Source organism: Polypterus senegalus, chromosome 4 (assembly GCF_016835505.1).
Source record: "Polypterus senegalus isolate Bchr_013 chromosome 4, ASM1683550v1, whole genome shotgun sequence".
Classification (NCBI taxonomy): Eukaryota; Metazoa; Chordata; class Cladistia; order Polypteriformes; family Polypteridae; genus Polypterus; species Polypterus senegalus.
The window spans coordinates 81420492-81444047 of record NC_053157.1 but is presented as its reverse complement, the minus strand read 5'-3'; the positions used below and the strand labels follow the sequence as shown (position 1 = coordinate 81444047).

Here is a 23556-nt window from a genome sequence, read left to right as displayed (position 1 = left end):
AGGAAGGAATTAGGAACCAAGCTGATTAACTGCTGTTGGAAAGAACAAGAGGTGCCACAGAACTAGCAGGACAGAGCAATAGTGAAGTTACCAGACAAAAGATACTTACTTCTCCGACTGTAACAACTGGAGAGGCATCACGCTGCTGTCTATTCCTGGCAAGATGTTCTGCACCATACTTCTGAATAGACTGTGCGTAGCTACAGGAAGGACAAGCTGGCTTCCATAGTAATCACATCTTCATTCAAAATTTGCAAAACTTTCTGAAAACATGTTTTCACTTTGTCATTAGGGGGTTATTAAGGGTACTTTGATGGGCAAAAATGCAAATGTATCCATTTATAATTAAATCTAAAACCCAATAAAGTGTGCAGAAAGTGAATGTCTCTGAATACTTACTGAATCTTGCTATATTTAGTAAGTTAGGGTAACTGGTGATGCTAACCTGGCCCCAGTGAGTGAGTGAGCCCTGTTAATGGGCAGGTTTCCGCGTCCAGGCCTGTTTCCTGTATGCCAGATTGGGTTCCGACCCCTGGCACCCCTTTTAAGCTGTAGGATTGATATTGTTAGGTTTGTCTGATATGGCATACAAGCATCTAATACCAGTGATTTATATTATAACAATGCATATAAAAATAGACAAACTGATCTGCCTTAAAGAAATCACAAATTTAACAAAGTTTACTCAACAACTTAAACAAATTAACACTCCAAATAGACATGGCTACAGTTTTCTCTTTTGTCGCTAGATGTCGCTAAAGACTTAAAAAGTAAATGTTAACAACAGCAAATCAACCGCACGTAACGAGTTCCTGTTTGCAAGTTTACATTTTCATTTTAGCAGGGAGCCAGCTTCACACTGACACTTGATTACCAAAAACACTGGTTCTGGTTTGCGATCCAATTCAAGTCTGTCTCGTTTCTTCGTGGAGACATAGATGTTTTACTTCATAAAAATATCTCATAATTTAACAGTCTCCAAGCCATTAATTCACACGAACCTGTTATCTGCTAATTTTATGTGGATTAAAATAAGTCAGGAGCGATTGAATGACAATGGTGCAGTGACTAGCGCCGCTATCTCCCGTCTCGCAGGCTCTCCCCGTATATACGCAAGTCTTCTTCAGAGTAAACTCCCTTTCAATCTCCATAGAAGGGGACATTAAGATGATCGTTTATAAATTGTACAGATAAAAATACCTATGGGTGTATGCTTCAGTGTCCCTTGCTATACAGGTATAGTTACTACCGTGCATCCGACGCAACCAAAACTTCGCTCTGTATAAACCTTTCTTGGAAAAATAGGTGACTGATGAAACGGAACTTATACGAACCACTAGAATAAGTGAGTCCGATAATGCATTGATGGGTGTATTCGCAATAAACAACGCCCATCCTTTGTCAATCACAGTTACACAGCCACTAAATGTATCCACTTCCCCTTTGTAAAAATACGAGTGTTACTCTTGGCAATCTGAATACTGTCACTGCCGCTTCCCTGGATAAGTGACCTACGCACTTAAACTTGAGCTTAATCAACAAACGGTTAAATCAGAACCCGAATTCGGTTTCCCCGGTAACAAGAAGGGGCGGATAACGTTCTACGATCACAAGACTAATATGTTGGCTGCTATTTGTGCGCTCGGAAGGCTTCCGCATCAGGCACGCCGATAAACTCTTCCGTGTCACGTGCTTTACAAGTCAGTGGCAATTAAGGAGTTAGAAATGTCGCGTATGAGTAGCTTGTTCTCCTTGGTTTTGTTTGTATTTTCAGAATCATTTGCCCAATATGTGCCTCCAGTAAGTCAGCTTTGTTTCCGTTTTTAATGTCTGTTTCTTTTGGGATAATTTAAATGGTTATTGTTTGCTACTTTGATGCCTTCCTGGTTTCAATTTGATGATAAATTCCATCTTATTTTTTTTTTCCAGTATACGGAAGAATGCAGGACTAACATGTACCCACCGGCAGGACCAACGTAAGTATCAGTTTGTCTTTTGTCGGTAAGGTGAATATGAGTGTAGTATTGGTTTGCTGGTAGAAACTTCTCCGAAGTCCTACTGGTGAACGCTAAGACACTCCCCTCTTCACAATGATTTCTACTGCGTTATGTCTTGTAAGTTGGACCGTGTACAAACATAAACAGCATTTGTTAAAATATTCAGTACGCTGGGTATGTTGTATGTTTATAGTACCAGGTTTTGCATTAGTGAGTCTATGCTTTGTATTCGCTGTTTCGACTATAAATGTTTGTTCTGTGTTGCCGCTTGGGGCGAGTGGATTTCCCTTCGGTGATCTGTGTGTCATTTAAAAGAGAAAAGGTGATGCCGACAGTGCCGGTGATGAGCCAGATAAATAGTGTACCGAGTTAAGTAGCTGCCTCATTCCTCATCTACTGTTGCTGTACAGACACTTTCACCACAGTAGCCCGTAAATGTCAGTTCTACTCCTTCATCATCATCATCATCATCATTATTGCTTATGGTAAAACCGATGATGCGCAACGAATATTACAGCGATGGGCTTATTATCCTCGGAGTCATTTGCTCGGGTTGTTTTGGTTTTTAGTTTTTGCTCAAATAGCTTTTTCTATGCGCCATTTTTAAACGTCAGAGGGTTTCTTTCCGGAGATGCTTCAACTGGAGTCTAACAGTTTTCCTTACTTTGCCATTCAAAATATCATCCAGCATTGTTAGATTTTTAAATACTTTATTCTTCTGATTGAGGTATAATAGTTAAAAAAAAACAAAAAAAAAAAAAAAACTGTAACCAGGCTCAGTATTTGAACCCAGTTTCCTAGAACTGTGAAGCCGCAAATATAACCAATCTGCCACCCAACTTCACATAAGCAGTTGTAGTTCTTTGGCATTATTAGGGTGGTGTTCACTAAACAAATTAAAGTTTAAATGAATCCTTTTTTTTTGTTTCTGCTAAAACAACTTTAATTTTTTTTTTTAATAAAGATACAAGTCTACTGTTGCATGGTATACAATCGACCTTGATACACCTCCATATAAACGATGGAATCAGCTGTTAAGTGACAAAAAAGCAGAGGTAAAAAATTCTTGTTTTGTTGATTAGTAATAATTTGTAAAAACAGGGGTGTTTACTAAAGATTTTGGGGGAAACTTTTGGAGCTTCAAATTCAGATAGTTGAAACCATGCATTTGGTCATACCGTATCAATGCATCAAATGAAATGTAAAATGAAATTTAATGCATGTTCTCTAGTCAGGCCGGAATTTTACTTCAATTGTTATGTGCACATTCTTTTCTTTTAATTTATTAAAGATCTTTGTTTTTTTTTGTATTGTAGCTAGCGATGCTCAACCAAGTGATAAAAGATTTAGCAAATGCATTTGTTCCTAGTGGGAAGCTTGTGGATCTTGTTGATAAAAAATTGGTGAGTATGATCTTGTAGTAGTGGTGTTGTCTGATGTACAGCATGCAAAACGCAAAAAGTTGTCCCATGAGATGATCAAGCTTAGAAGCATGCAGCTGCACCCACCACATGACAAAGTACCCGGATTGGGAGCTTGGCACCACACTGGAACGTTGAGATTTTTTTTACAGTGGCTGGAGTGCCAATCCTGCCCCCAATCAGCTGCACCAACCCCTGCCAAGTTTTCCTGGCAGGTTGGAGGACCAACTTGCAGGCCTGATACAGATTAATGTCATACCCAGAGCGAAGTAATTGCAGGTTAAGGGCCCAACGGAGTAGAATCATTTCTGGCTGTATATTAAAATATTGACCTTCATGGTATTGTCATACATGATGTACTGCATTATTTCTGTTTTGTCTGTAAAATATTTCATACTGCTACCTTTTTTATGGACACCTCTGTCAACCCTGCTTAAAGTAAATGATCACCTTTGTGTGTAAACATACTCCTTTTTTTTTTCTTTTCTTTTTTCCCTCTTAGTAAGACGTGTGTCAAACTCCAAAATCGAGATTTATTCCCCCAAAGTAAAAGTTGCATAAAATGTGCTAGATTGACAGTGTTATTATGTTTAAGTCTCAGTGTTTTACATTTTTTAACGGCCGCAAGTCTTTTCGCTGTCTAGTACGTGACCACTCTCTAGTATGTTCCAGGCTGCTGTCATTTTCTTTTCAGTAGACTTGTGAGTAGACATTTGATGGGGGTGAGAGGTAATCATGAAAATCAGTCAAATGACTCGATTAATCATATCCTGCACGCTGTTTTGAAACAATGTTTCACATCCCCTTTAGTGCTCTGTATGCTTATTATTATGTTAACTTGTAGTACTCGACGTGACGTAGTATGGTTGCATTATTTCAACTAAGGTTAAATAAATTTGTGCCATCTAGAGTCGACCTTTGCCATGGCTATTCTGCCACCAATACTAATTCATGTAAATCGCACTCACAGTATATCGATCTCTTTTTATACTTTTTTTTTTTTTTTTAAAAAAGCGACCGGTGAAAACTCTGGCAAAAGATTTAGGGAAGTGAAAGCATTGATATTGTTGAAAGTGATCTGTTCTTTAAAGTTTTTATAGTTCCTTTTTATACAGTCCTTGGGGACCTAGAGCCTGTTCCCTCAGTGTCACAACTATCACTGGTCAGGTGTCACATCCATAGTCTTGCACAAGCCAGCATCCACACTGCAACAGTTCCAATTTAGAGTTGCCAAAAATCTAACCTGGATATGGTAGGAAAAATGCATAAAATCTTCCCACGAACAACCAGATGTGGAATTTGAAGCCCCGATGCTGTATCCATGATGTCAGCAGTGCTGACTTTGCAGTGTATATTAAAGTAGAATATGTTTAAATTGTCATTTTAAATATTTCAGCTTAGACATAATTTAGTGTTGAACTTGCCACCTAATTCATGTTACAGTGTGAAACTTTTGATGTTGGTTTATATGCATATTCCTTTCGTAATGAATTCTGGTCCTTTTTCAGCCTGCTTTGATTGAAACATTTCCATCACCATTCCATGACGAGCTAAAGGGAATTGCAGATGTTTCTGGGGTTCCATTAGGTAACCTTATTTATTTATTTTGCCTTGAGCTGAAGCTCATAAAATCTTTTTTTTTTTTTTTTTTGTATAACGTCTTTTTTTATTTACAGGGGAGGTCCTGCTGTTTAATATTTTCTACGAAGTTTTTACAGTTTGTACATCAGTTGTTGCTGAAGATTCTGCAGGTAGGCGTTTTCCCCTTCTGCTTAAATATAAACTTCCTAAGAGCAAATTCAGATGCAGTGATCAAGCATTCATGAAACCAATGGTATAGACAGGGAATGTAAGATGCTTTCCTTAGAAAGAAAAAACACATTTGTCAATGACAAGGCTGCACATGGGGGGCATGACTTTCTATTCAGAACTGATTTGATTTGCAGTACACTGCAATGTATTTTAAAATCTCATTTCTTTTAAAATCTATTGATAATTTGTGGTAGGTGCACTGTAGCCTGCCTTACTCTGCAATGCATTTAGAGCTTATTAAAATGTATTGCTTGCAGTACCTGTCACAGATGGAGTTTGGCATCTGAAGAGTTTGATTTCTAATGATGTGTTTACAGTAGCTTGGAGAACACAAATATTGAAGCATTGAAAGTATATCGGTTAGGCTGAAGAATCCTGGTTTCCTCCTATTGTTGTGCTGATAGGAGGACTGATATTTGCTAAGCTTCAACCAACACATGGTGTCTTGTCTTGTGTGTCAGAACAAGCTAGTGGTATATTAGAATGTGGTTTTATTTGACACACAAGACATCCCTTGATACAAATAGAGAAACGTCTTTCGAATTCCATGGTCTGAACATCGTTCCTGATTAGATGCAACCTTTAATAGTGGTGGACTACCTTTCAAAAAAAATAGGCTTTTCAGCTAAATAACAACATGTAACATCATCAGGCTTATAAACCTTTGATGTCGTTGACGGCAATTGCAGCTTAAAGCAGTGCTTGATTCGACAGTCACAAGATTGTGATCTAGAAGAGAGCATCTGTAGAACAAGATGGAGTAAGCTTTCTACAGTATATGTCAGCCACAAGCTAATTTGAAAATATACAGCTCAAAAAATTAAAGGAGCACTTTTTAATCGGAGTATGGTATCAAGTTACTGAAACCTGTGGGATATTGATCTGGTCAGTTAAGTAGCAGTTGTTACAGGGTTGTTACTTGGACCCTATAGAGGTTGCAGAGAGAGTCCAACTTCTCCAGGATGGCACATCAGTACGTGGCATTGCCAGAAGGTTTGCTGTGTCTCCCAGGACAGACTCCAGAGCATGGAGGAGATTCCAGGAGACAGACAATTGCTTTAGCAGAGCTGGACAGGGCCGTAGAAGGTCCTTAAACTATCATCGGGACCGGTATCTGCTCCTTTGGGCAGGGAGGAACAAGGTGACCACTGCCAGAGCCCTACAAAATGACCACCAGCAGACCACTGGTGTGAATGTCTCTGACCAAACAATCAAGAGACAGACTTCATGAGGGTGACCTGAGAGCCCGACTTCCTCTAGTGGGCCCTGAGCTCATTGCCCGGCACTGTGGAGCTTGATTGATTACTATGGGGCTCATTTGTTTTCAGTATCCTATAGTGTCCACTTTTTAAGGTCTAGTTCAGTCTAGCCTCCAAAGAGTTTGATGTTTTGAAGAGAACTGGGGGATCAGCTTATTTTTAACACTAGAATCCCTGAAGCTCATGATTCTCCCAATTGTCCCGGACCTCCTTAATTAAGCATAATTATTCAGGTGATCTTGCGCATTGCATAATACTTAAGATTTATATACAGTACACATTTTTTTTGAGGGATACATTTGGCTCTTTTTGTAGATGTGGTTGGATCTTTTGTAAATTAAAAAAAAAAAAAAATGCAGCTTTAAATACGAGTATGTGTGGTTTCTATGATATTCCTATCAATTATAATTGATTCCAGCGTTCACATATAGAATGTTAAAATGTAATTTGTTTGAATAACACCTTCAGTGCTGAATTTTGAAAATGCTGGCTTGTTTGTGTCATTGTATAAATGATTCTTTGGATATTTCAAATAAATTCTCATTGTCATTTTTGCTCATTTTTTTTTTTTTCTCCCTGTTGTTGGTGCACTAGTTTTCTGAATTTTAAGGAAATATCTCATGTTTCAGTAGATAATTTTAACTTTTTTTCTTTTTCCTCACCAAAACAGGCAAGTTATTTCATGCAAGGAATATGGATTTTGGACTGTTTTTGGGGCAAGTAATTTCCAGTTTTTTGTCTAAATAATTAACAGGACATTAGGCCTTTCATGGATTAAGGCTTTGGAAAGTGATTATTTGTAGTTGCAATGCTGGAAACCTCTGAAATCCCTGAACATTAGAAAACAGTTTAAATTATGGTTTTTTCATTGTGCTCGCAGGGTAGGGGCTTTAGGGAGTTAATGCTTGTGCGTAACGATAAATTTACTGATTTATGTTACACAGGCTTGAAGCAGTTATTTTCACATAGAATAAAATCTAAGGTTTTTAAAATCTGATGATGCTTGTGTTTATCGAAACTTTTTAGACGGTGTATTTTGATTTCCCCCCCCCACCCCATGTTAAAATAAAGAGTCAAATCTATTGAGTAGTATTGATGTGCCCTCCCCAACTCTTTATAATACTATATCTATCTATTCATCAACTTTATACAAAAACTGCTGTATATATTTTTTTTTAGGTGGGATGTTAAGAATCATACCTGGGTTGTATCAGAATATCTGAGACCATTGGTAGTCAATTTAGACTTCCAGAAGGGCAATAAAACTGTCTTCAAATCAACAAGTTTTGCAGGATATGTGGGCATGTTAACTGGTGTTAAACCTGTGAGTATAGTGTGTACTGTATGTATTCTCATTTTAAATACTTTTATAGTAAATCTTGAAAGTAATTATGACATACAGTGGAAAACTTAAAGAATGTTGCTGCTTTTAAAGTAAATGTTTATATTGAGGAGGGGTTTTAGAAGTCCTAGCGAGTCAGTGAGTGAGTGTTCGCAGCTGTGTGTGTAAAGTACAAGGTGGGGGCCAAAAATATTTTTTTTTTTATCATATTTTTCTCTGAACCTTTTCAAAATGTAATCTTCCTCAAAAATACTTCTCCTGAGACACCAATACACTTGTCCCACCACTTTTTCCATTGTTCAAAACTGTTCTGAGGCTCTTGCAAAGTTCTAGCCTTCAGTGCCTCTGTCGTTTTTGCTTCTTGACCTCCTCTACATCCTGAAAATGCTTTCCGTTAAGGCCCCTCTTCATTCTTGGAAATAAGAACAAAATCATAGGGTGCTAGGCCCGTGGGTTTTTCATGAGAAACCGCCACACACTCGATGCTTTGTGGGCAGGAGCGTAATTGTGATGTAGAAGCCACTCACCTGATCGGTGCAATTCGGGTTGTTTTCTCCGCACTGCATCACGCCATCGTGTGAGCACTTTAAGGTAAAAATCCTTGTCTGGCTCAAAGCTTCTTCTTTGAAAGCCTCTTGAAGCATTGTGACAGCATCTGCTGCTGGTTTTCCCCAAAAGGAGATTGAACTTGATGCAAACACGTTACTCTTTCAAGTCTGCTATCACAGACTGACTTTACAGACCTTTCCTCAAAGATGCCGCTTGGCCAAATAATGCAGAGGGCAGGCTAGTACACAGACCTAGCCAGCAAATGTCGGAACTAACACCCCTCGAGAAAATGTTTGTTTTTTTTTTTTTTTGGACCCCCCTTGTAGACACATTGCTGCATTTGTTTTTTTACCAAACATTAGTTCTTTCCTCATATGAATGTTGCTGAAATAGTTACTTAAGACAAAATAAGCGGGTTCAGGAAAATTGATGGATGTTACTCTAGCTAATCTGAAGCTTAGTTTTTGAGGTCATTGTTGGATACAGCCATATATAATCAATGTTCCCCCCCTTCCTTTTTTTTTATATGCTTTGAAAAGTTTTTAATTAACAGTTTAACATCCACATAGCACCAAAAAATAGATTATCTATCTAAAAATTGGTACATCATTGGTGCATGATGAACAGGTTGACACATTCCTGTAAATCATCTTGCACATATGAAGTATGTTTTGTGAAGAAATATTTTTCTGCCATTCAAATGTTAACATAATTTTGACTCACCCTATTATATATGATGTATGTTTTTAATGTTTGTTTTTGACCTGCATTTAGGGAGTGTTTTCTCTCACAATGAATGAACGTTTCAGCCTTGATGGTGGATACATTGGTAAGTTAATCAAGCAAGTTTATGTGGCATAAAAGTGTGAACCTTATTTTAAAATATAGCATAAACACCTTTATGCTGTTCTTGACCTGCATTATCTTGTTTGTGTACATCACTGTGTGCAATTACTACTAATAATTCACTTGTTACCAGTCACCAATATACTGTAAGTAGCAAATTCCACGTTGAATTAGTTTTAGTCACTACTAAGGGCAATGCAGAGGTTATTAAATATTATTTTATAGTTAAAATGGATGGGGATCTTTTTTTACCTGAAGAGGGATAAAGTCTATATTCAAATAAGTTGGGGCTGTATTCTGCTGCCATCTAGTAGATGGAATAACATGCTGCGCAAAAAAAAAAGTTTAAGCTTTCTGAAACTTGAAGGTAACTCCTCAATATTCATGAGTGGGTCAGAGAATCTAACAAAAGACCAAATGGCAGTCAAAGCTATAAAGGCAGTTTAGAGTGAACTGAACCAGTGCTCGAATCAAGAGGTGACAACATGAAGTGGCCATCAAACATTGACACAGGAAGTGAAACTGATGCATGATACATATGACACTAAGTTGTTGAACCTCTGTGAGAGCCCAGAGAATTTGGTTGTGTGACAAAAAGGCAAAATAATTGTGATGAAGTGCCAGGACAGACAAGATGTTACCTCCCCAAGCGCTGGTCACAATGCAGAAACTGTCTTATGATTGTGTCAGGGGTAATGTGGATGTCGCTCAGCCTTGTGCTGTGATAGCCTACAGTAAGACAATGGATGCATTGTTCAGGTCAAGCACTGATATTCTCCCATGTGCAAGCAGCAGAATAAAATAAAAACAATGCACAAAGCAACCTGCTTCTACTGACCCAATTACAAAATTGTGTTGTGCATTGGTGACTATCAAAACGCATCCCATCAGGAGTGTATTATATCTGCAACAGTATAACAGTGGACACTGGTCATGCCTTTTCTACTAGATTTGATATTTACATGTTTGTTTTTTCTTTCTGAAAAAAATTCAACATTTTTTGGCTAATTTTTCCTGGTAAACAAGGAGGTTCATAACTGCACATAATGAGCTGTGCTTGTGCAACAAGTACACACTATTTGCTCCCTACCTGATTTTGTAAGTTTTGGGGTGTTGTATTAAACCTTGCATATTTTAACTTTCTCACGGAGTCAAATTTCCAGCACACTATCTTCATTATACCTCTATTTGGAGTTAAACCTTGTAATGAATTAAGATATCCTGAAGTAAATTTAATTCTTTCATACTCTACAGGTATTATTGAGTGGATTATAGGAAGAAGAGATGGCATGTGGATGAGCTTCCTTATGAGATCTGTCCTTGAAAATGCAACCAGGTAATTCAAATAAAAATATATTTATTGTCCGTACCAAGTTATTTTATTAGGTTTTTCAATTCTTAATATCTGTTTTAAGAGTGTGACCTTTTATAGCCTGCGAGATTTGCTAGAAATTTAATACAGAAACCCTAAAATTATTCCTAATGATTTTATTGACTCAAAATATGCTATTCTTCTTCATTTTAATTTTTTTTTAGTTGGAATTCATGTGATAATGTTTTACCTTTTTATATACCAATTAGCTGTAGTAATATGTTCTATGTTGTAGTGCCAGAGCGAAATACAGATCTAAATATAAAGTATCAAACGCACAAAATGCCCCTTTAGATATTCCTAAACAATAACCCCATTGGTGGTATAGTTGTGCAGCATCTCATCTGCTTACCTGCATTGCACTTTCTTGCCAGTTCTCTTTAACTTGCTACACTCCCAACCTATAACTACAGATTTATATATTCCCTTGGTTAGCCATTTTATATCCCACCTTTCATTGTGTTAAAGGATAGACTGGCCATATACAGTACTGAGATGTTTATTTGTATCATCAGGTTTCCTTGTTCACCAGGTACTCTGTTGAGCTGCTGGGCTGCTTTCATTTGCCAACTAATACATTTAATTTTTTTCTTGCATGCATTCCTAGTTGCTAGTTATTGGCTTATAGAAACTTGTTTTTCCTAAGTTACCCCCAAAACCCCCTTCTGCCACTTGACCACATCCCAATGAACAGAAATGACTTGCCGAGAATGTTTTATTTTTTTTTATTATTATTATTTTATTCTTTTATTTTAAACTGGGTCTTATCTAAGCTTCTGTCATGCTGTTGGTTATTTGCTGTGTCCTTTTAGACCAATCTCTTTTTTTAATTTGTGTGCTCGTTCAGTATTCTTCAGATATGTGGATATGCAAAATGTTCTTCATTTAATAGTTTATGTATATTTTTATGCAGCTATGATGATGCCAAGAACCAGCTAGCTACAACCAGATTATTGGCTCCTGCCTATTTCATACTGGGAGGCAACAAATCCGGCCAGGGTTGTGTAATCACACGTTCAAGAACAACTAGCCTAGATATTTGGGAGTAAGTAGTTGTGTTGAGTGTGGTGTTGTGGTGTGTGTTTTTTTTTTTTTTTTAATTTATTATTAAATACAAACACCATGATTTGTCTTTTATTCCATTAATATGCTGACCCATACTTAAGTTGTTGTGGTTTGGTTGTGTGTGTGTCCCAACATCTCTAAATTGCAGTTTTCTTTAAAATGACTGACTGACCTGCATCTTCATCTTCCCCCAAAGTCTCCCAATGAGTAAAAGCTTTAAATCTTACTCTGTATGCCCACATTGATGTAGGTTATTTCATGCTGTGTGTGTTTGTGTTGGACCACAATAAATAAACAAAATAAAAAAAAAAATCGGCCAACACATCTGGTCTGATTAGCAGAGTAAATTCATTATTTTTTTTGTTAGACCGATCTGAGACGTTACCCATGCATTACAGAAGAGAGATGCATAATATTCTTGATCCTTTTTGGGGGGGTGGAGAGGCAAATGTTACGGGAAAAGCAAGTAAATGTGCTAGGTCTCGCATCACAGTGACCTGTTTTTATCATTGTATCAACTGTGAATTAAACATAGAAAATACCAAAGGAGGTAGTTCCTGCCTAGTAAGACATTTCAGGATTCCTAGATGAGAATTGTACAGTACTCTGTATGTATGAAACTTGCACTTCAACATGAATCCAGTCTTGAGACAGATTTGTAATTGACAGTATTGTCAGTCATTCGAAGTGATTAAATGTGCATGCATCTTCTTACAGGGTATATATTGACAGCTAGGAACATAGCACAAGATATTTAAACGGCACATACCAGCAAGGTGGAACTGCCCATTCTATGTGATGTGAAGTTTGATGGAACGGAGTCCTGGAGCAGATGTGTGTGTGTGTGCCAATGAGTCTTGGAAAGTAGCGGGCACTTGCAGAAAGTATATTGCTAAAATTTTTGAACTGCTGAGGTAATGCATGTGGCATTGCCTCTGCATTTTGAAACTATTCCTTCATGTGTGAGACATAAAGCATCTGTAAAGCACATTTAGTAGCTTTAAATAAGCAATTCAGTGATGTATAGTGTTTATTTTATACTGCACTGCATCATTCAACAAGTCAATATAAGGGGCAATTTTTGACTTGGTTGCAAAATATTTTACATTTCAAATATTAGATGTAGGTGGGTCCTACAGAAAAAAGTGGCCATGGCAGGAATTTGATTGAAAATATTGCCACAAACCACAACAGAGTTAAGTATTGTACACGGATACAACGGAAATCTGATATTTTTGAGATGCCAGGCTACACAATTTCACCCAGTGTTTTATCTTACTTTAACTGTAAATTTAAAAAAAATGTTCCACTGTAATGATTAAAAATAGCATTTTTGTAATTCTAAAGTTTTAAATTTTCTACCTTACATGCACTCTTCACTGTTGTAAAGAGATTATTTGAATACGACCTTTCTGTTAGAGTCAATGTGACTTTAGCGATTTTGTACAATGTTTCTGAATTCAGTGCAAGTATGTCTGTGGGTGTACTGTTAATTTGTGTGTGTGTGTTTTTACCATTCACTATAAATTCCAGACTTGATAACATTAAAATCCTCAGAGAGCAGCTGTTTTTGAGATGCTGGAACCATCACATCTGGCAGTGACAATAATACCAGCATCAGTCTCCTAAATTGCACATCTCGCCCATTTTAATGTCTTGTTCACAACTGCATGCTCTGTGAGGGCGACCTGCAGATGCTGTTTGTGTATTTGTGTTTTTTTGTGAGTCTTTGGTATCATTCATATCATCAAAAGTAGCATATCTTTACTTTCAGTTTTGAAAAGGTTTTCAAAATTGCTTCTAGAAAAGAGGAAAAGAATAACCCCTTTTATTACCAGCTTTCACTAATCCTTGGGTACAGCAGCACCTTCATTTTTTTTAAATAAGTATCCATCGGAAAGGGCAATGTATAAACAGATGTAACAAAGCAAATTGTGTATATCCATCATTATGTTTCTCAGATAATTCTCTACGATCTGTAATTTCGGTATTCCTGTCAGAAACCCTTATTCCTACAAACAAACATGTTTGAAGAATACAGTAGATGGTTTTTCTAGTCTTTGCCAAGAGTATATGCAGATTTGTTTACACCTAGTGCACCTGTATGGACAATGACCACGTGTGTAATTATAACTGGCATCATTGATGAAAAGAGAATTGCCTTCAATAGCAGAAACATGTTTTGTTTAAGCAGGTACTTGCAACTCCTTTTGTTACAAACCCTTCTCTTTTTTTGGGTTAAAATTTTGCCACTGATGAGGTCTATAAAGAGTTAGCACAACATCCCTTAGTGTGTGGGGTGTTTTTTTTTTTTCTCCCATCCCCTCTTATGGCAGTCCTGTTCACTTCCACATCTAAAAGACATTGGTATTAGTTTATGACTCTAAATTGACCCATTGTAGGGGTGTGTATGGGCTCTGAAATCAACTGGTTACCTGGCAAGCACGGAGTCTCAGCTTGTGTCTGTTGCCAAAATGACTGACTGTCTTAACAGCCTCCTTCAAACAAAAAATTCTGTCTTGAATTGGGGAGCTGCTGCTGTCAATGATCAGCTTGTTGGTGGGAGTTGGGAGTAAGACGCGGTCAGATCTGCTCGGTTGTATTGCAGGCTGATGTTTACAGGCATTGACATTCAAACACCGCAAATCCAGTTGTTGTGTCGACAAATCCAATGTGCCAATTGAAGTTTGTTCGTTCCAATGTCCCTTTGGTTAAGTCAACAACATTCGTATGAATGAATCCGAGTCTTCATTTCTGGCCCTTAGTTAAGTTACGTCATACTGATTAATGTTCAGTAGGCCCCCTATGGCAGGAACATGGACACATTCAGTCAGTGTTTCATTGACTTGATAAGTGTTTGTTTTTTTTTTTTTTTTTTACCGTTACTCATTCACTCATTTCCTGTCCCCCTCCTGCCTTTTACACACTCTCTAAATATTTTAATTCCAGATTTGCAGTGCAATTACCCCCCCCCCCTTTAATGTAAGGCACCTTTTAAAAAGTTTGTAAAAACAATATGAAAACCTCACCAAAGTGTCTCTGCAATATGCAGATGGTAAATTTCTAAAATTCAGGTTGTAAAATTTTGATACATGCTTGTACAAACTCCAGATAGACTTTGTAATATTGTGAGTGGAGTCTTGAGGTTCGGCCATTTCTTAGATTTCTTAAGCTGAAGACATTTTCTACGCTAGGGAAGTGAAAGAGGGAAGATGAGTTTTCAGCTGAGTGAAAATGTTTGCAGCCTGTCAAATTATCGATCATGGGTTAACTTCTAGCCAGATTTTGAAAACATTTAACAATTTCAGGTTATTGAAGACAAGGCTGTATAATTGTCTGTCTTTGTAAAACAAGTTCTTTTCATTTGTCCATATGATCGTTTAATATTTGGTATAAACTCTTACTATGATAGCTTTTCTGAATTATTTACTGTTCTAAATTGATTTGTTTTCCAAGAATTGATGCAAAACAGGGTCGGTGGTATGTGCTGGAGACTAATTATGATCGCTGGAAGGATCCATTTTTCCTTGATGACCGTAGGACTCCTGCAATGAAATGTTTAAATCAGACTACACAAGCGGTAAGTATGAAAATTTGTTTCAAATGTGTATTAAACTGACACATTGCCAGCTTTATTCACAGAGAAGTGTACTTGACTAGAGCATCAGTTGCTTGTTCTCCTCTTAAGCTTCTTCCTCTCATTCATTCATCCATCCATCCATTATCCAACCGGCTATATCCTAACTACAGGGATCTGCTGGTGCCAATCCCTGCCAACACAAGGCAGGAAACCAACCCCGGGCAGGGCACACACACACTGGACAATTTAGGATTGCCAATGGACCTAACCTGCAAGACTTTGGACTGTGAGAGGAAACCGGAGTACCCGGAGGAAAACCATGCAGACACGGGGAGAACATGCAAATTCCATGCTGGGAGGACCTGGGAAGCGAACTCAGGTCTCCTAACTGCGGGGCAACCGCGCTACCCACTGCGCCCACCCACACCCACTTGTGTGTATTTCCCAGTTAATTAACACAAAGCTGTTGAAGATTTTATCTGCTTTATTTTAGTTTAAACAGTATAACCATATGTCTGTTAGAATAAAAATAATGCAGTCGCTGTACATCTTCAAACAAACACTGGAGATTTATTAGAATTATAGCAATTAAAGTTGTTTGTCATTAAATGTTTGCTTCACAGATTTGTTTTTATACAAAGCTGGCATACAGCATAAAACCAAAGCTTGTTATGCTGACATGTTTCCTGTTGACTACCTTTTTAATACTTCGTAATGACCGTTATACGTCTGTAGAGTAAATTAAAGGTTGCAGGAGTTTGCTGCCTCAAGGTAAATATTTTGAGGAGCATTTTGTTTTTTGTTCAGTCTGAGTAAGGAACTGGAGAGTTCTTGCCTTGGTGCTGCTGGTGTTGAATACTAAAGTAAAAATAAGTATCAGAGGATGGCAAGGAATACTCAAAACTATTTTGTGTTTTTTTTCTTTGTCTAGAAAATCTCCCCAGAGAGAATTTATGATGTCCTTTCAACAAAGCCAGTTCTTAATAAGGTAAAGTGTGGAGAGTATGCTTTAAGTATCATTTATGAAATATTTATTAGATTATTAGTATTTAAATTTGTTTTTCCTTCTAGTTAACAGTTTACACAACACTGATGGAAGCCAGTGAAGGAAAACTGGAATCCTATATTCGTGATTGCCCAAATCCTTGCATGCCTTGGTGAGGAAATCCTATTGAAAGACTGAGACAAAAGTGTGCTCTATTTATTTATTTAGTAAATGACTCGTCTGTAGCTGTAATGACAAATATTTCACTGATTACGTTTAAAGCCAAAAGAAACTGATGAGATGCAAAGGTGTGACTTACTGAAAATGGACTGCATTTAACTTCTATACTTAAATTATATTTTGCTTAAGCTCTAATGTTAATGTAATCATGCCTTGCTTGGCACAGAATTTTAAAATGATGACTTTTAAAATCCGTGACAGTGACTTTGAAATGAATTGCCCATCATGAATTGTACAATACAAACCAGAGAGATCTTGTGCAAAATTGTATTACAAAGTTGTCTGTCTGAGATGCATGGACAGCTATTGGAAAAAGAAAATAAAAAAAAAAAAAAACGTTTCATTGAGTAAATCATTGTTTTCTGCCTGTCCTTTTTTTCTTTCCCCTCTTGCTGAAGTTGCGTAATCATAAGTTGTAGAAACTGCTGATGGCTGTCAGTGTAAGAAGTCAAAGTAACTTTCAGTGGTTTATGGCAGTCCTTTACTGACCATGTTAATGTTAACTGTTTACTCCGCATGCATGACTTGTATGGAAGGCTGGTAAGGAGGTATTTATTGCCAAAAGTACAGTATGCTGCCAATGTTTTTTGAATATATGGTTGGTTTTCTGTTGTAGATATTTTTTCTTCACAATGCAAAACAAGGTATGTGATGTAAACCAAATGCATCATGTTGCCCTTCTCAATTCCTAATAGTAAGGGCATTTTATGAGATATCTCACTAATCTGCCAGCTAAATTGTTACCAAACAATTTCTTCACAATATTTTTTTTTAAAGGTGTGTAATAACATTATTAAAATGTTGAAATTCAACTCCCGTGGGAAACCCTGAAAAAACCTGCTCAAGTTAGGGTACCGATTTAATTTTTCAAAAAATCTATTTTTTTAAAATCGGGCCTTAAGTAATATGAGGGTTTTTCATGAATCTGAGTTGACTTAGCATTTATGTTTCACCACAAACACTCCATTGTTGACAAAGGCAACACTCACTTTTACATTCAAAGTAGCTTTTATTTCTCACTCACAATGTCAGAAGCTTCAAGAGTCATTGTCTGTCTTTTTCAGACTCCGCATCATCATCACTACAATTTCTGCATGTAATGACTTTAGACTCCACAAGCCGAGATGTACGTGACCCCCATTCTTCTTGCAGCTGCACCACCAGTTGCTGCAGTCTCCATGACAGTTACAGCTCGTGAACTTAAGTAGCTCCTCGGGAGCCATGGAGTCTAGTGTTGGAACTGGCTCATACCCATGGACACCTAATATCCATCCATAGTCACTGGGTTTCAGGTAGGTATGGAGTGAATGCTGTCCAGCTGCACCCTCTGTTGGAGGTAGTCTCTGGTTTGATCACTCCTGCCGCTGCCTTCCTTGAACATGTTGTGCCGAATTTCACCCAATGTACTGTAGTATCTGGTCCATGGCAAATGTACTGGAAAATCAGTTACAGCCTGAATCACTGCCTCCTTGGTGGCTTCTGTGTCAAGGAAGATGTCCATGTACTCATCCACATCCCCTGCACAAAAAAAAAAGCATCAGTTTTGTGTCAAGTATAATGTGAAACAGAAATACAATTGTTTTTAATAGTTTTGCTATGATAATTTGTCGAAGTAATAGTAGTATTATCATTATTACTTGTCAAATAGAGTTGTTTTCCCATGGCCAGTGATTGCAGAAACCATATCACACCCCGTGAAGACATGACAGAAGAGCAGGTAGAGAGATTCTTGGAGCTTTCTGATGTCATAAGAGCCGTTCGTTTGTGGTGAAGAGTGGATGGTGGCTGCCTGAGCTGTGGTGCACCAGCATTACCAGCACGTCTGCATCTTCTGCCCGGACCTGACCAAGATATACAAATCATAATGAACCGTGCAAAAACGGATCAAACTTTTCAACAATGTGAATTCTCTTCTTTTTAAACTACCCCATTCCGGCCCTCGGGCACCATCTAGTAGTTAATGTTACTGACCTCAACAGAGCAATCTGAAGCAGCAGCCAATGCCTCTCTCACAGTCGAAGTGTCGGTATCATTGTCACACTGCTCCACAGTGATGTGATGTTTTCGGAACGTTGAAGAGAGGAGGTGGATGAGCTCACTCTTCTTATGAGTGTTGTCCAGGAACTTCGCTCGTGGGGTCCAGTGGAACATATCCGGTCGATTCTGGAGATCACAGCAGGAATTCTTGATACGCCGGCTGTGAATGTGATCTTTTGGTGATCTGCTGTAGCCATCGAAGACCACAATGATCTTCTGGGAACTGTGGCCCAGACACTGCATGTAGCTCAGGTAACTCTTTGCAATCTCCTGCCAGGTCTGATGATGTTCCCATTTCACCATGTAGAGAAGCTATCTGCCATCAATCATCAGGGTGCAGCAGGGTTGGTTACTGAGGTCAAGTGGATCAGTTAACGCAGGCATGACAAACTGAGGGTTGCCCGAGGGCCACGTGGGTCACATTTGTGTTGTCATGAGGGCCACACACAACAACTAATTGAAGTCATTTAATAAAAATTATTGCAGAATATTTTTATTACTTAAACTTAGAAATGTATGATGTGCATACAAATGGTTTAGTGGCTAGCCACATTCATGAATGCAAGGTAATGAAGTAGTTTAAAAGAAAAAAAAAAACGGAGTTTAAAACGGCAACATGGACTTGTATGCAACAGCAACAAATGCATTGTACAAAAATTACAACCGTTCAAAATGAACACATTTATTTACAACTGTTCAATCATTTTTAGTGTTTTGTCCTGAGGCTTGACACCTCTTTTTAACTTTTTGGTATATCTGGCTGAAATGTCTGTGCAGTTCCGACTTTGATCAGAGATGACAAGTGTTGATCAGTCAGCCTTGTTCTCTGAGAAGTTTTTGTTGATTTAATGAAGGAAAATAACTGCTCACACATATAGGTAGAACCGAACATTGCCCTGATCTTTGTGGCAAACTTTTTGAAGTTTTTAAACTTTTCAGGAAGGTATGAAAAGAAACCAGATATCCCCACTTCAAGATACTTTGCGGCTTTCTTCTGCCTTGACAACATCAAAGGAGAATGGTGCTGAAAATAATGCAAAGTGGTGCTCAAAAGATGAGAAATCATGAAATCTTTCCTGAAATTCCTTTGCTAACAATTCCAGGTGACTGTCATACTTATCAAAGGTAAGTACAGACTCAGTATTGGCAGTGTTTTTCAGCTCTTTGCACTTTGGAAAATTAACTAAATTTTCATTTGACAACTGTGACTTCCATAAGCTTAGTTTTGCAATGAAGCACTTGATGTCATCATGCAACTGAGTGATGAGTTTGTTTTTACCTTGTAATTTCAAATTAAGATCAGTTAGTTGTGCAGTAATGTCCACCGCAAAAGCCAGATCCTGGAGCTAACTTTCATCTTTTATTTCATCTGTGTTTTGACCTTTCATCTCCAAAAACATAATTATTTCTTGTCTCAACAAATAAAATCTTTTCAGCACTTTGTGACATGACAACCAGCGGACTTCTGTGTAGAATGAAACATCTGTGAACTGATTATCCATATCTTCCAACAACTGGCTGAATTGACGGTGGTTCGTAGCACGGCCCCTGATATAGTTCACTATCTTTGTGACCAAACTAAGCACATGATCCAATTTTAAAATCTTTGAACACAAATTTTGCTGATGAATAATGCAGTGAAAATGTGCAAGGGATGAATCTGGATGAGAGTTTTCTATTTTTGCTCGGAACCTGACAGCAACACCATTATGTCTGCCAACCATATTTGCAGCACCGTCTGTAGATAAACATGCAAGTTTACTCAAGTCCAAACCATAGTCATGCAGAACCTGCTCGACTTTCTCAAAGATGTCCTGGCTTGTTGTAGTGTCATGCATGGGGATCAGTTCAATCAGTTCTTCGTAGATATTAAATTCACTGTCACAGGCCCTGATGAAAACTGCAAGCTGTGCTATTCCAGTGATGTCAATGATCTCATCTATAGCAATACAAAAATGTTCAAATCTTGATGATGCAGCCTTCAACTGTTGTTTCAAATCACCTGCCATTTCATCAACCTGTTTAGCAACAGTGTTCCTAGTGTGGGGTACAGCCCGGACACAGACAGGTAGACATGTTGTTTCTCCACACACGTGTTTATTTACAAGACTATAATACAAATAAAGTGCACAAACCCAGTGCTGCAGCACCAATCACCCCTTCAAGTCCTGGCCGCACGACAATGCCTTGCTCAGTCCTCAGACTGCCTCCACTCCTCTCCTCCGAGCTCCGTCCACTTCCACCTGACTCTTGCTGTCGACTGGAGGGAGGCGGCCCCTTTTATGTACGCCCGGATGGGCTCCAGGTGCTTCCTGAGGAGCTTCTGCCGACACACCCCCGTGAGGCGGAAGCACCAACTGTGTAGCCGGAAGTCCTCCGGGTGTTCCTGCTCCTCTTCCCCCCAGCACTTCCTGGTGTGGCGAAACTGCTGGGCTCCAGGTTTCTTCAGGCACCTGGGTGCCACCTGGTGGTGGCCACGGGCCCCTACAGGGTTGGGCTTCCAAGCCCCTTACCTGAGGCCACCAACAAAACCAAGGCGGTTGCCCCCACGTGGTTGAGAGGAGGCACCAGCCCTCCTCCGGTCCCCTCGGGCGTCCCGGCTGGGCTTCACCCACAGCCGCCCATGACACCAGTTAACGAAATATCTTTCAATAAATGTGTTTTCTCAGGACACACAATTTGAGCCGTTTTTACAAGGCATTGCTTTACAAAATCTCCTTCACTGTAAGATTTCCCACTCATGGCTATCATTCTGCTGAGTTCATAGCTTGCAGTAATGGAAGCAACATTCCCTTTCTCAATTTTCGTAAAAAAGGTCTGTTGCTGTCTCAAGTTAACTTTCAATTCCTTGAGTCTTGAAACATGCATTGGGCCTTCATATTTATCGCAAGATTGATGGCTCGTTTCATAATGTCTTTTCAAGTTGTACTCTTTGGCCGTGGCAATGCTGTTGTTGCAAATTAAACAATGTATCTTTCCATTTACCATTGTGCATAAATACTGTAATTCCCATTTTTCTTGAAACACTCACCCTTCTTAATTCAGTTTCCTTTTTCTCTTAGCTGGAGAAGCACTAGCCATTTTAAAGGGAATATGGAATATGAGAACTTTAGGAATGATAAATTCGGATTACAATGAACGTCCCGCTGTTCTCTCTATAATCCGAAAGCAAACAATTGATTTTCTGTTACTGGGATACCCGTCATACATGTTTATGGGGTGGTCTAGAAAAGATGGCCAGCAAAGTCTCAATGTGAATGCAAAGCGTTCTTATGGAATTTGACTATATTACAGTGATCCATCCTCAATCACGGGGGTTGCGTTCCAGAAATCCCTGCGAATGGTGAAAATTCACGAAGTAAAAACCATATATGGTTATTTTTATATATTTCAAGCCCTTATAAATTCTCCCCCATTCTTTTAAACATTCCCACACAGTTATATAGCATAAACCCTTTGTATTCTCTTAGATATTAGGTAAGATTCATTGCAATTATGTATGTAAACACACTATTTATATACAGTAAAACCTAAATGTTATTTTAAAGATATCGAGCATCTCCGATATCACATATGTTACAGCCATTACGATAGACAGGCCACCAGCAATAAGTACATACAATGCAAGAAAAATTGTATACAGTAAAATGTGTGTACAATGACACTAAACATACGTACATGTACTAAGTACTGTATGTAGAAAATTATGGTTACTCACCAACAATGACACGATGACTTGTCCGATAACGAGGAGTTTAAGTTTACTGCACAACAAAGGAGAGCGTTACAGCTCTTCTAAAGGAGCCTCTTCAGGCGACTCTGTAGCACCGCTGTTGTTCTTCTTCCAGCAGTCTTTACTCCAAATCCCTAAAACAGATTCCATCTGGACTACTGCCTTATTGCGTCCACTTACAACTCGTTTCGTGCCCTGGTTAAAGGACACTGCAGCCATAGATCTTATATTCTTCAACATATCCAAATCTTTTACCTTTTGGCAATCGTTAACATTTTCTGTTGAAGCTTGGGCACGGCCCCTGAAGCAGCAGCAGGAGCAGATCGTTTTGGAACCATAATAAAGGGCTTGACTATGCACAAAGATACACACAAAAGAGCACAAAAATTAACTCTTTATTTACACAGTGAAACACAATGCTGAATGAGCGAGATGAGATTTCCTGGTTAACGCAGCAGAATCAAATTCAGCGCTCCGTTGTTGAACCAATCAGCTCCCAGGAACTTAACCGCGTGCTCTGATTGGGTAGCTTCTCAGCCATCTGCCAATAGCATCCCTTGTATGAAATCAACTGGGCAAACCAACTGAGGAAGAATGTACCAGAAATAAAAAGATCCATTGTCCGCAGAAATCAGCGAACCAGCGAAAAGTCTGTGTTATATATTTAGATATGCTTACATATAAAATCCACAACAGAGTGAAGCCGTGAAAGTTGAAGCATGATATTGCGAGGGATTACTGTATTCACTGCAAGTAGCCCTAGCTCCTGTCGCGTTTTTTAACCTTGAACTAATCGATATTTTTTGCAGAGAAGTGGTAGGATTAGTCACTGCTCAATATGGCCATAAATATCTCTCGAACCATTCCAATTTTATTACAAAAATACATTCTCACTACTGCAGAATCTACGGCAACTTGAGTGAACCAACCGCCACTCTACAATCAAAACAAATGTGTCCAAGCAATGCAGTTACCGTGGCAGGTTGTTGACGTGGGTATGACTATTAACACCTCTGTGTGATAAAGGTGCTGGCCGCGAGTTAATGCCTTCAGGCTTGTCTTTGAAAAGTTTGCCTTGTTCATCTTCTGATCTTTGTTGCTGAACAGGGACAATGGGAAGGGAGTCAGCTCATAATGTAAGCTTGCCTCAACTGTCATATCCTGTTGGGTGAAAATGATCAATCGGTTGAACAACTTTAGTGAGTCACGGTGAATCTTCTCGTTGACCATGGGGATCTTTCTGAGTGATGACAGGGCTTGTACCTTTGACTTGACATCCATGGTCGATATCACTAACTGTCCATCCAGCTTGATCTGC

The 23556-nt window shown here is 38.6% G+C and overlaps 1 protein-coding gene across 1 annotated transcript; it reads left to right on the top strand.

Moving 5' to 3' along the window:
- The first annotated feature begins 1514 nt into the window (after positions 1 to 1514).
- On the top strand, positions 1515 to 16783 carry asah1b (N-acylsphingosine amidohydrolase (acid ceramidase) 1b). Its single transcript, XM_039750954.1, has 14 exons — positions 1515 to 1800; positions 1930 to 1976; positions 2962 to 3052; positions 3314 to 3400; positions 4927 to 5005; positions 5095 to 5169; positions 7160 to 7205; positions 7669 to 7813; positions 9155 to 9209; positions 10481 to 10562; positions 11512 to 11643; positions 15120 to 15243; positions 16175 to 16231; positions 16315 to 16783. The coding sequence occupies exons 1-14, from the start codon at positions 1726 to 1728 to the stop codon at positions 16402 to 16404; spliced, it is 1185 nt and encodes a 394-aa protein (XP_039606888.1). The 5' UTR covers positions 1515 to 1725; the 3' UTR covers positions 16405 to 16783.
- Positions 16784 to 23556: the final 6773 nt, after the last annotated feature.